General features: G+C 40.5%; 1 protein-coding gene and 1 long non-coding RNA gene across 2 annotated transcripts in view; both read right to left on the bottom strand.

The window, feature by feature from the left end:
- Positions 1-6,435: 6,435 nt before the first annotated feature.
- LOC125888810 (uncharacterized) lies at positions 6,436-15,894 on the bottom strand. Its single transcript, XR_007449368.1, has 3 exons — positions 15,732-15,894; positions 15,491-15,615; positions 6,436-6,454 (listed from the first exon to the last, which is right to left on the bottom strand). It is a non-coding gene; the product is annotated as an uncharacterized LOC125888810 (long non-coding RNA).
- A 1,911-nt stretch (positions 15,895-17,805) lies between these two features.
- The window catches only part of LOC125888557 (apolipoprotein(a)-like), a 39,800-nt gene continuing 32,361 nt past the window's right edge, over positions 17,806-25,244 (bottom strand). The window contains exons 10-13 of the mRNA XM_049575960.1: positions 24,863-25,025; positions 22,948-23,072; positions 18,085-18,220; positions 17,806-17,968 (exon numbers count right to left, since the gene is read on the bottom strand). Coding sequence (XP_049431917.1) covers positions 17,806-17,968; positions 18,085-18,220; positions 22,948-23,072; positions 24,863-25,025 — 587 coding nt within the window. The remainder of the gene's footprint in view (positions 17,969-18,084; positions 18,221-22,947; positions 23,073-24,862; positions 25,026-25,244) is intronic.

Raw genomic sequence — 25,244 nt, 5'->3', positions numbered from 1 at the left:
AGCTGTTGTTTTATTGTGCCGTATCTCATCCTCTTTCTTGTCACCTCCACCGAGAAGTCGGGGAAAAACATGACATGTTGCTCTCCGTGCATTATTTCCCCTTTGGCTCGCGCTGCTCTCATCGCACGTACTTTATCCCTTCAGGATAAGGGGACGTGGCGCAGGGGGAGAGCTGTGTTTTGGCCTGCCACTCGGGATACGGTGGGCTCTTTCAATAATCACTGGGGCTGGGAAGTTTTCGGCGCCGAGCACCTCAGGTATCCATTTTTCCAAAAAGGTTTCCACATCTCTGCCTTCTGTGCCCTCTGGGAGACCTACGATGTGCAGATTGGATCTCCTGTGGCGATTCTCCAGATCATCTATTTTCTCCGTGAGTGTTGTGACCAGTTTGTCCATTCCCTGTACTTTTTGTTGAAGTGCTGTCACGTTGTCTTCTATTTTGCAGATTCGTTCTTCTGCTTCTGTTAGTCTTCCCGAGTATGAACTCAAATCAGTTTTGATTTCAGATATGGCTGCCAAAAGTTCGTCATTTCGGGTAGTGACAACTGCTCTCAGGGAGTTAATTGCTGCGAGTATGTCCAGCGTGTCGGTCCTTGCGGAGGTTGCGCTAGCTTCTTTAGCTTTAGCCTCTTCCATCTTAAGTTTGGCTTGTCTGGTTTCTGGGGGCTCTTTCGGTCAAGCGTTGTTTTCTTTTTTTGGTGGCATAACAGTTCGCCATTTCCTTAAGGGTGAAACAGCATAGTTTTTCGGCCCCCCAACTAGTTAGAAATGGGCTTAATAGTGGTTTTTAATCGGAGCGAGTGGGCAATGCGGCCGCTCAGCTATCCGCCATTACCGGAAGTCTCGCCTGCCAGGAATCTGGATGTTGAAGTCCTTGTTGCTGCATTGCCTGCTGAAGATAATCATAGATGTGTGGATCACCACATGGATCTTCTGTCTGATGCCCATCTTGAAAAATGTGTGTTGATGCTTCTTCCACGCCAAAGCCACAGTCCCGTGATCCAAACCTATAAGACAGTATCACAGCATAGTTAATTTGAAAAACACTTAAGGATAACCATATAAGGTCAATACAATTGGTTTATGGACCATTGTGTGTCATAGAGTACCTAGGCCTTTAGGTAATTGATTTCAAACAATGGAGAAACCATGAAAATATATAGCCTAAATTACTGATTAGTATTGCAGCCACACCAGAAAAAGAAAAAAAAAAGATTAGTATCTCGTGATAACTTAATGTTTTGACATAAGTCTTTTCATGTTATGTGCTTGCTAACCTGAATGAGGAAATGATGTGTGAGAATTGAACACAGAAATATGGCTCATTTAAAACAAATTAATGAAGTTCTGTTTCATGCTTGGGTTGAGACTTGATGAGATTCTGCTGTTATTGGGCATGCAGGATAATACTGTAATAAGTATGCGTACAACAAGGATGTTAAAATGAATCGGGCTGTACTGAAATAAGAATGAGTCTGCGCTAACTTGATACTGATCTTTTTTTTCTTTTTCTGGTGTGGCAGCAAAATGCTTCCATAATATATACAGTAATTATATTCACTACAAAATGCAAACAATATACCTGTGAGGTACAGAGTACAGCTCATCAGGAATTCCACCAGGACAAGAGGCAAGTCTGGAGGGCCTGATTCTGTGCCTGTTCCAGAGGTGAACACATTCATCCAGGTCTGCTTGAAGAACTGTCATGAAACAGAACCGTAGAAGACACTGGTGCTCATGGGTGCCATTGAAGTGTCCTTGGCCTCTTAAATCAGCAAACAGATCCATCCAGAACTGACCCCTAGGGATTAACAGGATGTTTTGTTCTACACAAATGAATCTGTACACAAATATGATGTAGGCTGCTTGTAGTGTAATTTAGTATTCACATTTAAGACTACTTTATAGGTACACCTAATTACAATTGATAGGGGCCTATGTTTGGCTCATATTGATATACAATACACAATACTTCTGTTACTTTTGTAAAATTTTAAAAACATAACTACGGCAATTTATTTTAACAGTGATTGGGTAAAACTACAATTTGATCATCTAAAGAGGCTAACTGGCATTGTTAAGCAAAACAACTTATGTCCATTCTTACAGAAACATACTGCTGCCATAGAAGCCAGAAGAAGACATACATACCTCTGTTTTCTGAATATTGACCACCAGGACTCAATGCGCTGGTTACTCATAGAAGACCCAAACATATAGCTTCTGGCACCAGCGTAGTAATCGCTGTGGTCATGGCGAAGAGTGCACTGCACGGCAGCCATTACCCCATTCTCTGTTCCACAGTCTGTGCGCAGTCTCATGGGAACAACGCCAACGTTTTTAATGCAGTCTATGAAGTTGTTTTTTATCACTTCTGGGTCGTTGTTTGGTGGCCCACATTTGAGCCACATTATTTTGCAGGAGAACCCATCTATACAGCCAGATATTCCAAAGTGTGTGTGCATACCACAAGATTTCACTACCGAGCCCTCGCCGACAGAGCCCCACATAATGCGGTGACGTCACCAAACTATGTTTTGTCACGCGTGACCAAAACAGGATATTATGAAGTTCCCCAGCGCTACTTGTCAACATGGATGTCCGACAGCTTGAAGCTCTGCAGGTTGTTTGTGCCCTGCTCTGCACGGAGAAGAAACAGGAAAAGAAGAAAGGGATTTGGGGAAAGGAATGGGTTGCTGCACGCAGATTGCTCGGGTTGTCAACTCTGCAGAGAGAGTTGGAGGTGAGTTCTATGAATGAAACTCGGTTGCCATTGTGCCACTAGCCTATTAGCTTGCATTGTACTGTCTATATAGTCTATGCATGTATTCTGACCCAGATTATTGTACCTTTCATAGCTGAATGACTGAACAGGTTTTCAGGAAATGCTACAGATGACAGCGGAGGACTTTGATTTCTTGCTGGGGCTGGTAGAGCCGTACATCGCAAGGAAAGACACCAGATTTAGGCTTGCCATATCCCCTAGAGAACGTCTGTCCTTGACCCTGCGCTATCTGGCTACAGGTGGGTTATTTAAATTGTGTGGAAGTAAAAATAAATGAATCAGATCTGCCTCCAGAGCATGGGTCCAAACACAACGTGCTCTACCTGCTCCTGTGGACGCCGCCGTTGTTGTTGCTTGCCGGCCGGCTTGTCCTCCTCACATTTATTCCGTCCTCCTGCCTGCTGACGTGGGACATATCCCGCCTCTCATTGGCTGATGCTCTTTGTCAGTCGTGTCACACCTCTCCAGTTTTCTAGCATGCCAGATATCCAGTCCCAGTCTCAGACGAGGGGGCTCGAAGGCTTGTTCACACATGAGGGCAGTCTACCTGCCGACTCACCTCCGACCCAAGGGGGCTCTCAGGATCCTCTGCAACATCAAAATCGCGGTGAAAATCATGTAATGTGAACTAGGCTTTACTTCTCCGTGCTCCATGCTGTTCTTTGACCTGACATGAACGTGACCTGAGGTTATGTCACTCATGCATAATTAGGCTACAGTTGTCTGGGTGCGCAAAGGTGAAGTGGCTGGTCTTGTCATACAAAGTTTGATGGAGTGTCAACTGGACAATATGGAGATATTTGCATCTTGAAAGCCGGACTACAAACGTGGATAGACAGGGAGAAACACACGCAAGCCTAAGACGTGGTAAGATACGATATTCCTCACTATATGAAGTGACTGATAACAAGATCTGTATAATGGATTGTAAAGAAATTCGTCAGGTTTTTATTTTGTAGACAATTAATCTGGATTTATAGCATGATGGGATGACAGCACAATGATGTGTGGTATCATTGGAAAGCTCTGCTCCTGCGCTTTCATGTGATATGCGTGGCATTTCTGTTCAAGCCTGCGTTCGTGAGTAATCCATCCAAGAGTAATGTGTGTGCAAAGCTGTATGAAAGCTTTGTTATACATAATTTGAGTGTAAGTTTATCATTTTTTTTCCTTGTGAAAACATTGGAGTATCGACAAGTGCTTGGTCTTGTTGGAAAGCTGCGGTTCCGCTGTTTCACGTGATATGAGTAGCTTCTCTCTTCTATGATGAACGGTCGTGTGGAAAATCCATAGAGAAGAACAGGTGTGAATTTGGACGCATTATGCTTCATTCGGCCCATAGGGTTAACTTGCTCTTCCTTCACCTTTCAATGAATACTTCTGCTGCTGCTTCAGATCTGCTTTATAACCCCAAAACATTCAGATTCATATATATTAAGTTATTAATTATTAATATGAATCTGAATAATCATATTAATCTTATTATTGTACTAATCTGGCAGACAAAATCAAATCGTGCCATATGAACATTCAGGATGAAAAAATAAACTTAAGTGGAATATTATATATTAGGGCCAGACCGATATGGATTTTTTGGGGCTGATGCCAATTCCGATATTATGGAATAAAAAAATCTGATAACCGATATATCGGCCGATTCAATTTTTACGTTTTTCAATTTAAAACCCCCCGAAATACCTGCTTTTGATGGCTTAAATATAGTTCAAACACTCATTACAAAGATATAAATTGAAGGAAGAACATTTTACTATTTTCAAATACTTTTATTATCAGAAATTGTGTGGAACAAGCAGCATAATGAACAATTTGAATACAAAATAAATCAAAAATATGATGTGCAAAAAGACAGTAAACCTCTGGGAAATAACACAAGGACATCATTTCTAAGTAAAACACCATATTCTCTGCATTTTATTAGTGATGAAAATATAAGTGTTAACATCGGCGGCCAACTTTTGGCCAATTGCCGATTATTTTCTAATGGCTATCGGCTGATTAAATTGGCCAGCCGATAAATCGGTCGGGCCCTATTATATATATTATGTAACATACAAGCCCAAATTAAACTGGTTCAGTGCTCAACAATACTGTAACATCAGTTTCACACTGACAGAGTGGTGACAACCCTAAATAAATCTTCTAAAGTGTATGTAAAAGTGCACATACTCTTGTGATGGACTTCACAGATACCAACATAAACTAAAGTCTTTGGAATCTGAAGCTCCTAATCAGTTTAACAGGTTCTGTGGAGCAGGCCCCTGTTTGAAGAGGTAGATTTACAGAGTTGTCTGGATGAATTTAAGTAAGAGTGTAAAAGAGAAATAAAAACCTGGTATAACTTTCGTATAATACATTTTTGGGGGGTTCAGCTTATCAAATGTTAAGGAATAAATAAGTAAACTAATTTCAGGCTCCTGAACTAGTGGAACAAGTGCAACCTGTCACCAGGAAGGCCAGTTCTCCCTCCCTCCTTTCCTATCCTCTTGGCATATAGGCCCCAAAACCTCAGCTCAATGTGGCTGTGGAGAGAGACTGCTTTCAACTCATTGCAAAATATAGACAGACACTCCTGAAGCTCAGTAAGCAACATCATGCATGATGCCTTTCCCTGTTTACTATATCCCAGCACAATAATTTGAGGTGTAGCTGTGCTCCATGGCTGTTACCACCATAGTACCACACTCATAAAAATGTCAATATGAACCTTGGAAGATCCAGCTAGGATTTAAACATTGTGTTTTTAAAAGAATTAGTGTGTTGGACTCAGTGTGCAGGCTTTTCTCAATGTTGTTTTACCCCACCCTTGCACATAGATGTGATGTGTATGTAACTGCACTCCTTTTGGTTTAGCCAGGAGTAATATAACTAATTCCCTGCATGATTCAATTCAGTATTTAACACGGGTATTGCACTACTGTTCAGCATTATCAGGTATACTGAACAGCTGATCAGCTGCTTTTTAATGCTGGTTGGTCATGTGAAATTGACAAGAGTAGTTCAGTTCAGTTTTATTGTCAACAAATGAATTACTGATACATGCATAACAATTACTAGGTAGCTGGCCTGGCCTCTTAGTTGCTGCACAATCTCTAGTCCTCCTTACTCTGCTGACTGAACATCAAAGCCTTTGTGTTAAGTTTCAGGGAACTGCCACAGAAATGAGGACTCAAATATATACTCACAAGAGAGGTTGAGTGACAAAGACACTCTTTAGTTGATCAATAATTATATAAAAAAAATAAGAGATAGACAAACTTCCCACACTGGCGAGATTCAATTGTTCCAGCAGGTCAAGAGTCAAATGCAAAGAAAAAAGTGATTGAGTGTTAAATTAGACAAAAACAAGGTAAAAATAAAAATAAAATCAAACTATAAAAGCTGTATACACTATATACACCTGTTACTATACAGATGTGGCCATGATGGATAATTGCACAGGATATTTGCACCAGTAATACAGTCAGACACACAAAATGGGTTATGTAACACAAGGAGGTCTCAAAAACAGGCAAGAGTCCATGCACACAGACAGGTTGATCAAAAGGCTGGAGAGTTTTTAGGAAGCAGGTCAGTGGGTCAGGAGACTGATTAGGTGATGGGTTAGGGCGGGAATAACTCTACAACTGGTGGACAGGTGAAAAATAGGATCTGAAATGACAAGAGAGATTTGTAAAGCATGGTAACATGAATGAGCATGAGAAATGAACTAGAAAGCAGATAAATTAGATGAAGGTCACTCTGCTTTATCTGCTTTGAACACTTTGAACTAAAAAAATTATACAAGCCTACATTTTTTACAAAATTACATGCAAAAAAAATATTTTGGATATATCCAAAGTAATACTTGCTAGTAATACAGGATGTTTGTGAGGCTTTTTTGAGAAAGCTATAAGCAGGCTGTTTCACCAGGTGAAATTTGTAGTTGTCCTCACCATTACCTTACAAAATTGCTCAACTTGGACGTAGATATTTTACCATTCAATTCGATATAATACACACAAGGCTAAAAGTCTGGGAAGTTAACTAATTAGATTAACTATGTTTTAAAAAAAAAACTATATGTTGAAAAAAATTTAAATGAAGAGAAAAAAAGTTGCAGAAAATCATTTTAAGCAACTGGTGTCAAAGGTGGCTTGACCTTGTGACCTAAGTATTTCTAAAATTCTGGTTAAAGCCTATATAAGAAGACAGATTTTTCTGTTCAACTTCTGGATGCCTAGGTGCAACTCAAAACATAAGAGCATAGTATTTCAGTAGTAACACTTAAGTAGTACTGAGAGTAGCAGTAGACAACAACCCCTGTGTTCTGTGAGGTAGAATTACTGTTTCTGTCAAGTAACTAGTAACTCAAGTAAACAGTGATTTCAGAGAGAAGCAGACAGAAGGGACTACAACATGTGTTTGAAGGATTTAAGAAGGATTTAATGTATTTTAGCCCCCTAAAAAAAGGCCACTAAACGTGTATGCTATATTATACATTTTCACTGCTTTACCTTGCTGCCAGACAGCCTTTTCTAATGGGAAACCCAAGTTATGTAGCTCATTAAATCACTCTCCCTGTCACCAGACTCCATTGACAAAAACAGTAATTTTACCTCACAGAACACGGAGTATGGTCTACGGCTGCCTTGATCAGTTTGTTTGGTAGTCTTCTAGTGTGACTTTGGTGAATCCAAACTAACCCTTCCAAACACCAAAGTCTTAAAATAACACAAACAATCTAACTGATCGAGGCAGCAGTAGATCAGCAACCCCTGTGTTTTGCTATGTAAAATTACTGTTTTTGTCAAGTGAGTCTGGTGCTGGGGAGACAGCGATTTTAACTAGTGATATAACTTCAGTTTCTTGTCAGAAAAGGCTGACAGCAAGGTAAAGCAGTAAAAAATATTCTTAATATAGCGAACACTTGAACTATTATTGTTTTTTTTTGTTTTTTTCATATAGACCTGTTTTTAGGTGTCTAAAGCAGAATGCAGCCTACACTTTCAGGGTTTGATTTTGGCTTTGGAAAGGACAAGATCTCCTTCCAACCTCGCCGGGTAATGAGTATCACAATCCCATGTCCTCCAGACCCAAAGTTTAACCATGACTCATTGCAAATCCACAAAACCAGCCTGAAAATGAAGAAAATCTGAAACTGTTGCATGAAATTCTATGGAACACAGCAGTATAGTTGTTGGACCTTAGTCAGAGCTGGCCAATGCTATGATTTGTGAATGAATATGTGCTGTTGGGTAGTTAAATGTATAAAAATATTTCATAAGCTCTATGTATGCTTTATATGCAGAAAATCTGAATCTGTATAGTAACCAGAGGTGGGTATAAGGCGTTACAAAGTAACGTGTTAGAGTACTTTGATTACTTTTTGCAGGAACGAGTAACCTAACATGTTAGTTTGCTGTTTGAGTAATCAAATACTTAAGTACATTTTCAAACAAGACATCAGTTACTTCCATTACTTTTAGAACGCTGGTCCTTCAGCTCCGAAACAGCAACGGCTGTCGTTTGGTTCTAATAACGGAGATAACGTTAAACCTATCAGTCTGAAAGAAGCCATGGAGCTAGTGGCTCGCTATGTGGTCGGAGAAATGCTGCCGTTGTCTACAGTGGAGTCTAAATAGGTGGAGTAGGACTCGCTGACAGACATATTTCAGACTTAGGGCTTGCATTATGCCTGGTACACGCTACACGCTGGTACTCACCAATTATCCCCGGTCGTCTTTCATGACGTGTGTGATGTCATCGGGTTATTCTTGTCCTATTTTTATTACTTTCACTATTATTCGCTATTTGTTAATGTTATTACTTTATGTCCAACCGTGAGGATGTACCATTGTTTGCTAGCTTGATGCTAATGACAGTAACGTTAACTCAGCAGGTTGACAAAGTGCCTCTGCTGTTTCACACCGTCATTTCCCCCTTTTACTCTGTGTGGTAACATCCCTAGAGGAAATATTAAAAATGCTGGGGTGTTGTTGTCATACAGTTGTCTACGGCAGCAGATCGTTCTGTGTTTCTACTGGTCAAAGTGACGGCTGTGATGGGAGAATTGGATCTCAGTGAAGGGCAAGTGGTCCATAACTTTAATTTTGGAGACAAAAAAATGTAGGCTTAGCGCCCTGTGGGCCATTGCCCAATAGGAAATGTAGAATACTCAAAAGTGCTTTAAAAGTGCTTGAGTTACTTTTCTCAGGAAGTAACGTTGGAAGTACTTTTAAATTAATTTAGTTACTTTACTCAGGGAGTAACGCAGTAAAGTAATTGGTTACTTTTTTCTAAAAAAGTAACGCAGTAACGTACTTTGATTACTTTTAAAGTAACCCTTACCCAACACTGATAGTAACTAGTAACTAAAGTAAAAAGTACAAATTTTCCTCTGAGATGTAGTGGAGTAGAAATGCCATGAAAAGAAAAGACTCAAGTAAAGAACCTCAGAGTGCAGTACTAGTAAATGTACTTAGTTACATTCCACCACTGCTAGCAATTATACTATAGGCCCGTTTCCACCGCAGGAACTTCGGGGTAATTTTATGGGGCCGGGGCCATTGGTGCGCAGTGTTGGGAGTAACGCGTTACAAAAGTAACGCAATTACAGTAATGTATTACTATTTGCTGTAACGCAGTAATATAATGCATTACTAATACATTTTCGGTAATATTTTACCCGTTACAATCTAAGTAACGGGCGTTACAATGCATTTTAACCCGATTAGCTGTTGTTTTCTTAAGAATTCACCAACACCGCGACTCGCGAGACATCCCGACAACAGAAAAAAAGCCGTGAGTAAGAGCTATTTCCTGTTGCTGAAATTCGCTGAGGCTGAGATGACAACAGACACGACGCTGGACTCTACATTTGCGTGATGGACATTCGCCCATTATTTTCAGTTCCTCAGAGAGAAGGAGAAAAACATAATTGTAAAATTTGATCTGTGTGCGACACCGAGGGAACTCTTGACGTCAAAAAATAGCACGAGTAACTTAAAGAAACACCTGGACCGGTGCCACGCTAACACTAAGCTGAGAGAGAGAGAGATGCACCTGCGGCGAAGAGAAAGAAAAAAGAGGACGAGCATATGGGACAGACAAAGCAACAAAAGTTAAGTTTCTCTCAGTCTACCATGGTTCTTGAAGCCAGAGAAGTGAGGAGACTGGTGGCAGAATATATTGTGGAAGACATGCACTCCCTATCAACGGTAGAATCGCCAGCGTTCAGAAAGCTTGTCAGCAAAATCCCAGTGAACACCAGCAATGACAAGGTAAGCTAACGTTGTCATAGAGAGTGGGCCATGCGGCCATCTACCTTGTTATTATTTTAAATAACAACCTAAATGGCGAGTCCATGCTGTTGAGGAGAAGTGAATCTGTGCACCTCATGTTCATTTTTTTTTTTTTTTAACGGGTATCGGAATATAGTCTGACCAATTTAAACACAGCATGTGTTTAACATCTAGCTATCTTCTTAATTTTTCAGCACGTACTGCCTGACAGAAAAACATTTGCCAAAGATTTGGACAAGGCATATGCTGTCATGGAGAAGGAGCTGAAGAAAACACTCGAAGCCCAGCAGTATGTGTCAACAACAGCAGACATATGGAGTGCCAACAACAAAAGTTTCATGGGGGTCACTGTGCACTGGATTGATGCAGGTACCTTGGCATGAAAGAAGGCTGCAATAGCTTGTAAAAGATTTAGGGGTCGACACACATATGATGCAATTGCAACAGAGCTAGAAGACATTTTCTCTCAATATGGACTGACCTACAATAAAGTGACTGCATGTGTGACGGACAATGGGAGCAACTTTGTAAAGGCATTCAAGGAGCATCAGCAGCATCAAGTGGAGTTGGAGGAGGAGGAGGAGGAGGAGGGCGATGGTGAGGTGGAGTTTACAGACCTTCATAGTGTGCTGCTTACTGCTGATGATGCGCAGCATGGACAATGTGTACTGCCTCCCCACCATAGATGTGCAGCCCATACACTCAGTCTCATTGCAAACAATGAGGTTGTTAATTGGCTGGTATCTAATCCAGAATCAAGGGCTGTGTATCGTAGTGCTACAGCTAAGTGCTCAGCACTGTGGACAAGGGCCAGCCGCTCCACCATCGCATCAGAGTGCCTGGAAGAGGTCAGTGAAAGAAAGTTGATTGTCCCCACAGCAACACGGTGGAACTCATTCTTTAACGCCTATGCTCTTGTCATAGAAATGCCCCTCACTGACACCAATAGCCTATGCACACAGCTTCAGATTAAATGTATGAATGACAGGGAATACCAATTTCTCAAGGAATATTGTTACATTATGAAGTCTTTCACAGTTGCATTGGACATCCTACAGGGTGAGGACACTTGCTTTTTTGGAACACTTCAACCAACACTCGAAGTTTTGATGGCCAAAACCTTAGTAATGACACAGGGCCTATCGCAAATGACCACTGGGCTGCCTGAAGTTATTGTGGGAGCAATCAAACCTCGATTTGCTGCGACGATTGATTCCAAGGATGCACTTCTGGCTGCTGTCTCACTGCCAAAGTTCAAGCTGCACTGGGTAAAAGAAGAAGCCAGAAGAGACCACATCAAGTTCCTCCTCACAATGGAGTGCCGCTCCCTAACAACAGAAGAGCCTACAGCCCTGATGCCCGATCCCCCTCAACCTGCTGCTGTTGCCTCCAGCGAGGATGACTTTTTTTCTTTCGATGTACAGCCCAGTGCCACAGCTGATGCATCCATGTCAGTGGAAACAGAGGTGATGTCTTATCTCAGTTCTGCCCCTGTGATGGAAAGCCTGCACATGTTTCCAAGGATTAAAAAAATTGCACTCCGCTATAACACCCCAACACCATCCAGTGCACCAGTAGAAAGACTTTTCAGTCTTGGGAATCTTGTGCTCACCCCAAAACGCAACCGTCTTAGTGATGGATGCTTTCAGCGCCTTCTCCTGATGCGCTTCAACAGATATTTCAGTCAAGTGGGTGGTGGAATAGGCTAGTCTCCCCCCACCGCACCCTAGAACCACAAGTAGGCTATGTCCAGGCCATAACTGCCTTCATAGTTCTGTTTACTTTACCAGCCTTCTAGGCTGCATGCTACCTCTGTTGTATAGGCCATTTGGCAGCAACAGGTTTCCTGTTAAGCATTCATTTTTTATTTTCAATTTTATGTTTATTTATTTATCCAATCTTACATTTTTTTGTGAAGTTGGGAGTGAAATGACTGAGCTGTATTTCCTATTTGTCTAATAGGCCCATGCACTTTTATTTTATTTTCAGTATTCTTGAAATATGTGCTTTAGCTAGAGTTCTAGCTATAAGTGATTGAAATTTTACCAGCCTTTCTGTGGTAGCCTACGTTTTAGCCATTTTCTTGGCAAATTGCCTGGTTTCTCTGGCCTGTGTTTTATTGATTAGCAGTTGTAGGCTATGTTTAAATTACATGTTAATTTTTGTTGGACTGAAATAACTGAGCCATGTTCCTTGAGGTCTAGTCCTCCAAAAGCACTTTTTGATTTTTCATAAAGCAGAAGTTATGTCCATTCAGTGCATGGCATCTTTGTGCTGTTTGAATTAAAAGAGAATAAAACAATAGAAACTAAAAGAAAAAGAGATTGTGTGTTTGTCATATCATAAGGCTATAGGTTATGTTATAGTGGGCTCTAGCTCTATTTTGTTTCATATGAATAGGTCAAGACTTTAAATATTTGCAGCATCTCTATCATAACTTACAGACTTTGATCCTTTGTCTGCTTGTATGACAGTCATTGTTACTTATTGTATTGCACCATGAGCCTTTACTGTGCCTATTATATTAAATTGTTAGTAGCTTTAGGGGCCTACACAGTCATTATGTTACATCACCCTCCACTGAATGTAAATAATCAGCTACAACAATCTGCATTTTAGCATTTTAAATGCTTAGTCATATATTTCTGCGGCTATTTTGTTGAAAGTAACTCAGAAGTAATGCAAAAGTAGTGTAATGCATTACAATTCAGAGATAGTAATATTGTAATGTAATTAATTACTTTCAAATGACAGTAACTAATAATATATAATGTATTATATTTTGGATGTAACTCGCCCAACACTTGCGTGCGTGTCTCCACCGCAGGAACCACCCCTAAAGGACAGAGTTCCGGAACTTTTATAGGGGCTAAACAAGTCCCTGCCTCGGAGTAGGTACTCAGAACGGCCCCGAAAAACTCCTGGGTGGGGCTTGGGGTTTACTTGGTGCTGATTGGATATACTCAAGGCGGGATGTGATGTCAACAGAAAGCAACAAAATAGCCGGCATTTTTAAAACTCGTCACCCCAGTCAAAATGGTCGCGCAACGATTACGTCACATCCAGAGCCCGGTAACTTTACAGGAACCTTCCTCCTACTCCGCCCTCTCAGTGGAGACACGGCGGTTGAGAGGGCCGAGCAAGAGGACATTCCTGTAAAGTTCCTGCCCCCCAAATAGTACCAGGAACTTCTTCAGTGGAAACAGGCCTTATGTGTGCTATTTGTAGTAGTATTATTTGTAGTAGTATGCATACTACTTGTACTAATAGAGGAAGCAGCAGTACCTGTATAAGTAGTACTGATGTTATTTGTTTCTTCATTGTTTGTTATTCTAATATAATATTTCAATATAATTTATAATATAATTAAATTGTTAGATGCGACAAATACTCTATTTGCTGTTTTTCCAGTTTAAATGTACTGCCTGCCTCAGGTCTTCATTTTGTTCCTGTACAGTCCCACAGTCATGTTCTCACATGACTAAAACAGCCAATCACAAAATTTCTCAGCCTACAGGCTGGCACACATTACAGGATTTTTCAAACCTTCACAGATTTAGAGACCGCACACTTGATCATAACAAAAGACAGATCGCACAAGATCTCTCTCTTCTGATCTTATAGTGTGTGGTGTGCAACAAGATGAACTACGGAGCACACCGCACACTAACCGATTCTTCAGCAGAATGGGACGGATTTTTTAATGAACCGTTTCACCCTTCTCACAACCATGAAGGGGTTGAATAATTTAGATTGATAAATTTGATTTTGATTCATAGGTGAAGACGCATACACGATCTAATCTATCCTGAAGCCACTGTTATGATGATGCTAAATGTGGTTAGCTAGCTGTTAGCGATTACTTACCGGGTACATCCATTACAGCAGTAATTTTGGTCCAACTCTTCTCTTTGTCCGTTCTGTTGTGGTAAGTTTTGGATGAAACGTTAAGTGCAACACACACTGCCGCCGACACTAAAGTGTATTTCCCACCCCAGCCTGCTAGGTTGCTGTACCTACACTAGTTGCCAACAGTCTTGATTGGCTGTTGGTCCGGTACACGTGACATTACACACTGTACGTGCTCGGCTCCTCTCGGAACACCCCACTCACTACAGGATTTCTGGTCGCAAATATTTGTTCATTATTTACGATCTCTCCTTCCGAGGCCTTCCAAGCGGATTGGACTGGACAAGATCACTCTTAACACACCCCACACCACAGGAAAATCAGACACGATGTCATTTGGAAACATCAGACAATCGGGCCTTTGCTGGCTTTGATTGTAAGGGGGAGACTGGGACAAAAATCAGCCTGATTATCCTGTAATGTGTACCCAGCATTAGCCAATCAGAAAATTGGATTGCTCCTTCACCATCTGTATCAAATTTCACCTGCAGTTCATGAGTGTGTTCAGTAGGGGGAGCCCAAGAGAACGCACATGCACACACACTTTTCACTTTACTATGTCAATGAGGACTTCCTCTGAAACTTATACAGATCACTCATTGGGACTAAAGGAGCTCATCTAAGCATTTTCCTTGTGTGGCCCAGGAAACATGTCCTCACAAGGAAAAATGTCCTCACAAGAAAGGTTGTTTGTCAGGGGTTGGTCCACACAAGTAAACACACACACACACACACACACACACCACGCTTGTATAGTAAGTTAGATAGAATTTGTGTGTCTTGTTTTGCTTTGCTTCCTTCCTTTATGAATAAATATATTTCTGGAATCATACCTGCTGTCTATTAGTTGTTGCACAAGAGTGAATGAATAGTCAACCTATGCTATGTCAAGAACTCTGAAATCCTTCAGGCTTTACTATTAATTTTGGTTATGGTTATTAATTTAATTATTAATCAAAATTCCAAATTGATAGTTTAGTGAACTTTATGAGACTGATATCTGTAACTGGCTATCATGTTTTCCTATTCGGGAATGGTGCCCCACCAGGTGATTTAATATAAATTAAGTCACATTGTTGAACATAATTGAAAATTATTAATAATTATTATTAATTTTTTTAGATACAATTTGATACTTTAGTTGGAGATCTATTACGAGGTCAAGCCCATGTTAAGGCTTAAGTTACAACAAATAGTGCCATGTAAACATAGCACTGGTGCCTAGATCACAACATTTTGGGTGTCCCCGTGTGACACATAGATTCCAAACAAAAAGTGTCTCTGTGTGACGACTAGTATTGTTCCCAAAATTTTTGGTGTATGCAGCAACCAATACAATACCACAGGCCAAGCAGTCGACCCGCTACGAACAGCTGTGTTGTGATTGAGCACTGCACTCGTCTATGAGTGTGATCTTTTAATTTACCATCATCACCACTGTCATTAATGTTATTGTAAACTGGTGAGAAATCATCACCATTGAGTACTGTTATACCTGGTCCGGCTGCATCCCCACAGCGTGGTACACTGCAGTACTCCCAGCGGCTGTTAGGGTCAGTAGTGTAACACCAGGGTCTCCTCTCATTGTCGGGGTTACGACAGTAATTGTTATCCAGGCCTCTGACAAACAACAGACAGTAATAATGATAAACAAAGGCAAACCAAACAATAAAGGCAACATGCCATAGGTCCCTCTTTTATCAAGAACAACATTTTTCAGTTACAGTAGCTCTTACTTTCCGGGATATTTGTCCGGCGTGCGGCTGTGTTGGTGTGGTGTCTGAGCCGACCAGCTCTGGCATGTTTTGCCAGATTCAGTTACAGCAGTGGTGCCTCGGTATGCTTCACCTTTACCGGTGAAACAGGTCTGATCTGGGATGACGGTGGGAGGTTCGGATGCTGAGCAAAGAAGATGACATGAATTGGTTATAGAACTCAAAGAAAATACAATTTAAGTAGTGGTGCTTTAAATAATGTCGAATTACAAAATGAAACTGACTGTGAAAATAATAATTACTAAATAGCTGCTGTAACCATTTTTATGCATGTAAATACACACACACACACGCATGCATGCACGCATACAGAATAATTATTGAATGTCTCAGTGAGAAGGTGTGTTGTGTTAAATATTTGTAAGCTGCAGATACAGCACCTCTGTGCTATAACTGAAATGATGTACTAAATTTAATGATTTATTTTTGTCAAATCATAATATGGTGTATTCTTTTCTTCCTCGGGTTGCGATGCAAAGTCAGTCTGTCATTTTGATGGTCCTGCAACAGGAAGTGGTTAAACATCACGAGGCACTTAACTCACACCTTTACTCCAAATGTGCATGTACATATTTTCTATAGTTCTTATGTGTTCTTATTGTGTTGGGAATAGACTGATTTTATGTGTTTTACTATCAGTTGTGTTTCACTATATAAGTTTTAGATATGTGAACAATGAGAATACTGAGATGATTTCAGCTGATCTGAATGTGTTTGCTTTGCAGAAGTGGAGAAGTGCAGGAGAGGAAGAGACATGAAGTCTGAGGAGCACATACCACAATGCTTAGATAATTAGTTTCATATATGGTAAAAAGAATAGAAAGTGATGTACAGATAGTAAGGTACAGCACGTGTAGGGAGTTGTGTTGTTCTGTTGTCTTTCAAAACAGGAACCACGCCCCCACCGCCAGCGGGAAGGAGTCAGATTAACACGAGGCAGGGGCGTGGTGTGGTGAAGGAGGAAGTGGAACTGCCAATGAGAAGAGGACAACGCCTTGCGTGCACAATGACACTCTGTTACGCTCAAATATACTGGGTCAGGGAAAGGACGGGAGGTCAGACTTCGTGAACTGACACACCTTTGTTATTCGTCAGGGACGTGAAGTTGAGACCCAGAGCTCTGTAATTTTATTCCTTTACTGCTTAATAAACTACATTAACTGAGACCGAATATCTTCTCCTATTGCTTCACTAAAGAACACGCAGGACTAAGCTCACACATAGCACATTAGAGAGTAGGATGAGACTCTTAGTCCAACACTTGTAAATGCCTTTAGTGGTTACATTTCCTCATAATTCTGCACCTGTGCAGCCAAGACACATTTTAACATTTTTACTCTCAAGTGAAAAAAAAAATCCTCTGATCCAGATTATGTCAAACCACAAATGGGTGCATTAATACATCTGCATACGTAAACATAACATGGACTCAGTCAAACAGGCGTACAATAAAGCTGTTGAGGTCTTTGATATTCATACAATGACCCAATGAAACTGAATGGGATGTCTATTTGATCTAATTTGTTTATATCTTAAGACGCAGAATGGATTTTTTAAAGGATGAGTTCACCCCAGTCCTGTTCCAATCCTACACTGTCAGGCATTTAACTTGACTTCTTAGAGGTGATTCAAGCAGTCAAGTTTTATGAGAAGGAGATCATCTCTAAAATTGGCTTTTAGCCAAATGATTTTTTTTTTAGCTATTTTTTAAAGCTCTTTGGGGGCTTTTTGTAAGTTATTTCAGGGTACAACGAATAACAATAGCAACATTATTCAACATTTTTCATATGTCAACATCATAATAAATCTCCAGCTGTTTGGAGCCCAGGTGTGTTGCTCAGAACCCAAGCTAGCGCAGTGTTGAGTGTGACGATGCTCGTATGAGTCGTTCACCTGAAAGCTGCAAGCACCAATACCACAGGCCAAGCAGTCGGCCTGTTCCAAACAGGTGTATTTTCAACAAGCACTGCACTTGTCTTTATTCAACAGTGTGGTCTCTAATCTACCATCATCTCCACTGTCATTAATGTGATCGTTACTGGGTAAAAACCTCATAATTGAGTACTGTTATACCTGGTCGGGTTGCATCCTCACAGCTCTGCACACTGCAGTACTCCCAGCGGCTGTCAGGGTCAGTAGTGTAACACCAGGGTCTCCTCTCATTGCCAGGGTTACGACAGTAGTTGTTAACCAGGCCTCTGACAAAAAACAGACAGTAATGACGATCAACACAGGCAAAGCGAACAATAAAGGCAACATGCCATAGGTCCCTCTTTTATGAAAAACAAAATTTCTCAGTTACAGTAGCTCTTACTTTCCGGGATAGTTGTCTGGTGTGCGGCTATGTCGGTGTGGCGTCTGAGCCGACCACCTCTGGCATGTTTTGCCAGATTCAGTTACAGCAGTGGTGCCTCGGTATGCTCCACCTTTACTGGTGACACAGGTCTGATCTGGGATGACGGTGGGAAGTTCGGATGATGAGCACAGAATGTAAATGTAAATGTAAATGTACTTTATTTATATAGCCCTTTACAACAACCCACAGGTCAACCAAAGTGCTTTACAGAATATAACATACAATTAAAACACAGAATAAAAGAATAAAAAGAATAAAAGAATAAAAGTATTGCCACACTACTGGGTATTAAAGGCCATCCTGAATAAATAAGTTTTAAGTATTGATTTAAAGAGGCCCAGGTCAGAGATAGCACGCATGTCGCAGGGGAGCTTATTCCAGAGCCTGGGTGCAGCAACTGAAAAGGCTCGGTCACCCCAATGTTTATACTTAGACCTGGGCACTTCCAACAAAAGTTGGTTGGATGACCTCAAAGCCCTGCCATGCTCACAAACAGTTAAAATCTCAGATAAATAGAATGGGGCAAGGCCATTGAGAGCTTTAAAAACAAACATTAAAAGTTTAAAATCAACTCTAAAATGGACAGGAAGCCAATGGAGAGAATAGAGGACTAGGGTAATGTGCTCTCGTCTACTAGTGCTAGTTAACAGACGGGCAGCTGCATTTTGAACAAGTTGAAGGCGGCTAAGAGAAGACTGGGAGATGCCAACATACAGTGCATTGCAGTAATCTAGTCTGGAGCTAATTAGAGCATGGATAGCTCTCTCCAGGTCGTGATGGCTCAAGAATGATTTTACTTTGGCCAGGAGACGTAACTGGTAAAAGCTTGTCTTTACAACATTGTCAATTTGTTTATCAAATTTCAAATAACTGTCAAAGATCACTCCCAGATTTCTGACAGTAGGACTGAACGATGAAGACAAGGTGCCAAAGCCAGTCGTCACAGTATCCCCAGACACAATGCACTCTGTTTTGTCTTCATTTAAATGCAGAAAGTTTTGGGCCAACCACTGCTTGATGTCGGCAATGCAGTTAAGTAGGGAACTTTGTGCATCAGTACCTCTAGGATTCAATGGCAGATAGATTTGCAGATCATCTGCTTAACAATGAAAAGAAAGGTTGTGCCTGGCTATAATAGACCCAAGTGGTTACATATATAACGAAAAAAGAATAGGGCCAAGAATAGAACCTTGCGGGACCCCACATGAGAGAGAGGCACTGGAGGAGCAGGAATCACCAATCATTACAGAGAAGGTTCTATTGGACAAATAAGACGTAAACCACTTAAATACAGTGCCGCGAAAGCAAACATAGTGATTCAGGCGTGACAGGAGGACTGTATGGTCCACTGTATCAAAGGCTGCTGTGAGATCTAGCAGAACTAAGACAACAGGGCACTTGGCATCAACAGACAGTACAATATCATTGTGCACCTTTAACAAGGCAGACTCAGTGCTATGACGAGACCTGAACCCAGATTGGAATTTTTCAAAAACAGAGTTGTTTTCCAGAAAGGACCGTAACTGTAAAAACAACTTTCTCTAAAACTTTAGAGAGAAAGGGCATATGAGAAACAGGTCTAAAATTTGATAACACCGAGGAGTCAAGATGAGGTTTTTTTAGAAGGGGCCTAACCACAGTGTGTTTAAAGGCAGCTGGGACGGCTCCTAAACTAAGGAGGTGTTCACAAATACCAAAAGACCAGGCCCAACAGTATTAAAAGCACTTTTTAACATTTTGGCAGGAACAACATCCAAAGGACAGTTAGTAGGCTTCAAAGATTTTACAATGTCAGCGAGGGAGGGGAGAGAAACCAACTCAAAGTGCTCAAACACAGCAGAGTGGGCTGGGGCAACAGACAGATCCTTATCAAAACTCTTGTTGGTAGCCTGTCTGACAGAATTCAGAAGATGAGATGAATTGGTTATAGAACTCAAAGAAAATACAAGTTAAGTAGTGGTGCTTTAAATAATGTCAAATTACAAAATGAAACTGACTGTGAAAATAGTAATTACTAAATAGCTGCTGTAACCATTTTTATGCATGTAAACACACACACACACACACACACACACAAAATAATTATTGAATGTATTAGTGAGTAGGTGTGTTGTGTTAAATATTTGTAAGCTGCAGATACAGCACCTCTGTGCTATAACTGAAATGATGTACTACGTTTAATGATTTATTTTTGTCAAAAATTGATATGGTGTATTCTTTTCTTCCTCGGGTTGCGATGCAAAGTCAGTCTGTCATTTTGATGGTCCTGCAACAGGAAGTGGTTAAACATCACGAGGCACTTAACTCACACCTTTATTCAAAATGTGCATGTACATATTTTCTATAGTTCTTATTGCTTGTAAATGCCTTTAGTGGTTACATTTCCTCATAATTCTGCACCTGTGCAGCCAAGACACATTTTAACATTTGAAAAAAAAAAAAAAAATCCTCTGATCCGGATTATGTCAAACCACAAATGGGTGCATAAATACATTGACATATGTAAAAATAACATGGACTCAGTCAAACAGACGTACAATAGAGCTGTTGAGGTCTTTGATATTCATACAATGACCCAATGACACTGAATGAAATGTCTATTTGATCTGATTTGTTTATATCTTAAGTCAGAGAATGGATTTTTAAAAGGATGAGTTCACCCCAGTCCTGTTCCAATCCTACACTGTCAGACATTTAACTTGATTTCTGAGAGGTGATTCAAGCAGTCAAGTTTTATGAGAAGGAGATCATCTCTAAAATTGGCTTTTAGCCAAATGATTTTTTTTTTTAGCTATTTTTTAAAGCTCTTTGGGGGCTTTTTGTAAGTTATTTCAGGGTACAATGAATAAGAATGGCAACATTATTCAACATTTTTCATATGTCAACATCATAATAAATCTCCAGCTGTTTGGAGCCCAGGTGTGTTGCTCAGAACCCAAGCTAGCGCAGTGTTGAGTGTGACGATGCTCGTATGAGTCATTCACCTGAAAGCTGCAAGCACCAATACCACAGGCCAAGCAGTCGGCCTGTTCCAAACAGGTGTATTTTGATCAAGCACTTGTTTTATTCAACAGTGTGGTCTCTAATCTACCATCATTACCACTGCCATCATAATTGACTACTGTTATACCTGGTCTGACTGCATCCTCACAGCTCTGCACACTGCAGTACTCCCAGCGGCTGTCAGGGTCAGTAGTGTAACACCAGGGTTTCTTCTCATTGTCAGGGTTACGACAGTAGTTGTTAACCAGGCCTCTGACAAACAACAGACAGTAATAATGATAAACACAGACAAACCAAACAATAAAGACAACATGCCATAGGTCCCTCTTTTAGAAACATACAAAATTTTCCAGTTTCAGTAGCTCTTACTTGTCAGGATAGTTGTCTGGTGTGCGGCTATGTTGGTGTGGTGTCTGAGCCGTCCAGCTCTGGCATGTTTTGCCAGATTCGGTTACAGCAGTGGTGCCTCGGTATGCTTCACCTTCACCAGTGAAACAGGTCTGATCTGGGATGATGGAGGGAGGCGTGGATGCTGAGCACAGAAGATGAGATGAATTGGTTATAGAACTCAAAGAAAATACAAGTTAAGTAGTGGTGCTTTAAATAATGTCAAATTACAAAATGAAACTGACTGTGAAAATAATAATTACTAAATAGCTGCTGTAACCATTTTTATGCATGTAAATACACACACACACACACACACACACACACACACACACACACACAAAATAGTTACTGAATGTATTAGTGAGTAGGTGTGTTGTGTTAAATATTTGTAAGCTGCAGATACAGCACCTCTGTGCTATAACTGAAATGATGTACTACGTTTAATGATTTATTTTGTCAAATAATGATATGGTGTATTCTTTTCTTCCTTGGGTTGCGATGCAAAGTCAGTCTGTCATTTTGATGGTCCTGCAACAGGAAGTGGTTAAACATCACGAGGGACTTAACTCACTCCTTTACTCAAAATGTGCATGTACATATTTTCTATACTTCTTATTGCTTGTAAATGCCTTTAGTGGTTACATTTCCTCATACTTCTGCACCTGTGCAGCCAAGACACATTTTAACATATTTACTCTCAAGTGAAAAAAAAAAATCCTCTGATCCGGATTATGTCAAACCACAAATGGGTGCATTAATACATCTACATACGTAAACATAACATGGACTCAGTCAAACAGGCGTACAATAAAGCTGTTGAGGTCTTTGATATTCATACAATGACCCAATGAAACTGAATGGAATGTCTATTTGATCTAATTTGTTTATATCTTAAGACACAGAATGGATTTTTTAAAGGATGAGTTCACCCCAGTCCTGTTCCAATCCTACACTGTCAGGCATTTAACTTGATTTCTGAGAGGTGATTCAAGCAGTCAAGTTTTATGAGAAGGAGATCATCTCTAAAATTGGCTTTTAGCCAAATGATTTTTAGCTATTTTTAAAGCTCTTTGGGGGCTTTTGTAAGTTATTTCAGGGTACAATGAATAAGAACAGCAACATTATTCAACATTTTTCATATGTCAACATCATAATAAATCTCCAGCTGTTTGGAGCCCAGGTGTGTTGCTCAGAACCCAAGCTAGCGCAGTGTTGAGTGTGACGATGCTCGTATGAGTCGTTCACCTGAAAGCTGCAAGCACCAATACCACAGGCCAAGCAGTCGGCCTGTTCCAAACAAGTGTATTTTCAACAAGCACTGCACTCGTCTTTATTCAACAGTGTGGTCTCTAATCTACCATCATCTCCACTGTCATTAATGTTATCGTTACTGGGTAAAAAACTCATCATAATTGAGTACTGTTATACCTGGTCGGGCTGCATCCTCACAGCGTGGCACACTGCAGTACTCCCAGCGGCTGTCAGGGTCAGTAGTGTAACACCAGGGTCTCCTCTCATTGCCAGGGTTACGACAGTAGTTGTTAACCAGGCCTCTGACAAAAAACAGACAGTAATAATGATAAAAACAGGCAAACTAAACAATAAAGACAACATGCCATAGGTCCCCCTTTTAGAAACAAACAAAATGTCTTAGTTACAGTAGCTCTTACTTGTCAGGATAGTTATCTGGTGTGTGGCTATGTTGGTGTGGCGTCTGAGCCGACCAGCCCTGGCATGTTTTGCCAGATTCAGTTACAGCAGTGGTGCCTCGGTATGCTTCACCTTTACCGGTGACACAGGTCTGATCTGGGATGACGGTGGGAGGTTCGGATGCTGAGCACAGAAGATGAGATGAATTGGTTATAGAACTCAAAGAAAATACAAGTTAAGTAGTGGTGCTTTAAATAATGTCAAATTACAAAATGAAACTGACTGTGAAAATAATAATTACTAAATAGCTGCTGTAACCATTTTTATGCATGTAAACACACACACACACACACACACACACACACACACAAAATAGTTATTGAATGTATTAGTGAGTAGGTGTGTTGTGTTAAATATTTGTAAGCTGCAGATACAGCACCTCTGTGCTATAACTGAAATGATGTACTACGTTTAATGATTTATTTTTGTCAAATAATGATATGGTGTATTCTTTTCTTCCTCGGGTTGCGATGCAAAGTCAGTCTGTCATTTTGATGGTCCTGCAACAGGAAGTGGTTAAACATCACGAGGGACTTAACTCACTCCTTTACTCAAAATGTGCATGTACATATTTTCTATAGTTCTTATTGCTTGTAAATGCCTTTAGTGGTTACATTTCCTCATAATTCTGCACCTGTGCAGCCAAGACACATTTTAACATTTTTACTCTCAAGTGAAAAAAAAAATCCTCTGATCCGGATTATGTCAAACCACAAATGGGTGCATTAATACATCTACATACGTAAACATAACATGGACTCAGTCAAACAGGCGTACAATAAAGCTGTTGAGGTCTTTGATATTCATACAATGACCCAATGAAACTGAATGGAATGTCTATTTGATCTAATTTGTTTATATCTTAAGACGCAGAATGGATTTTTTAAAGGATGAGTTCACCCCAGTCCTGTTCCAATCCTACACTGTCAGGCATTTAACTTGATTTCTGAGAGGTGATTCAAGCAGTCAAGTTTTATGAGAAGGAGATCATCTCTACAATTGGCTTTTAGCCAAATGATTTTTTTTTAGCTATTTTTTAAAGCTCTTTGGGGGCTTTTTGTAAGTTATTTCAGGGTACAATGAATAAGAACAGCAACATTATTCAACATTTTTCATATGTCAACATCATAATAAATCTCCAGCTGTTTGGAGCCCAGGTGTGTTGCTCAGAACCCAAGCTAGCGCAGTGTTGAGGTGACGATGCTCGTATGAGTCGTTCACCTGAAAGCTGCAAGCACCAATACCACAGGCCAAGCAGTCGGCCTGTTCCAAACAGGTGTATTTTCAACAAGCACTGCACTTGTCTTTATTCAACAGTGTGGTCTCCAATCTACCATCATCTCCACTGTCATTAATGTGATCGTTACTGGGTAAAAAACTCATCATAATTGAGTACTGTTATACGTGGTCGGGCTGCATCCTCACAGCGTGGCACCCAGCGGCTGTCAGGGTCAGTAGTGTAACACCAGGGTCTCCTCTCATTGCCAGGGTTACGACAGTAGTTGTTAACCAGGCCTCTGACAAAAAACAGACAGTAATGACGATCAACACAGGCAAAGCGAACAATAAAGGCAACATGCCATAGGTCCCTCTTTTATGAAAAACAAAATTTCTCAGTTACAGTAGCTCTTACTTTCCGGGATAGTTGTCTGGTGTGCGGCTATGTCGGTGTGGCGTCTGAGCCGACCACCTCTGGCATGTTTTGCCAGATTCAGTTACAGCAGTGGTGCCTCGGTATGCTTCACCTTTACTGGTGACACAGGTCTGATCTGGGATGACGGTGGGAAGTTCGGATGCTGAGCACAGAATGTAAATGTAAATGTAAATGTACTTTATTTATATAGCCCTTTACAACAACCCACAGGTCAACCAAAGTGCTTTACAGAATATAACATACAATTAAAACACAGAATAAAAGAATAAAAAGAATAAAAGAATAAAAGTATTGCCACACTACTGGGTATTAAAGGCCATCCTGAATAAATAAGTTTTAAGTATTGATTTAAAGAGGCCCA

The sequence above is a fragment of the Epinephelus fuscoguttatus genome, linkage group LG5, assembly GCF_011397635.1.
Source record: "Epinephelus fuscoguttatus linkage group LG5, E.fuscoguttatus.final_Chr_v1".
Lineage (NCBI taxonomy): Eukaryota > Metazoa > Chordata > Actinopteri > Perciformes > Serranidae > Epinephelus > Epinephelus fuscoguttatus.
Note: the sequence above shows the minus strand (reverse complement) of the source record. Positions and strands in the feature narration are given on the sequence as shown.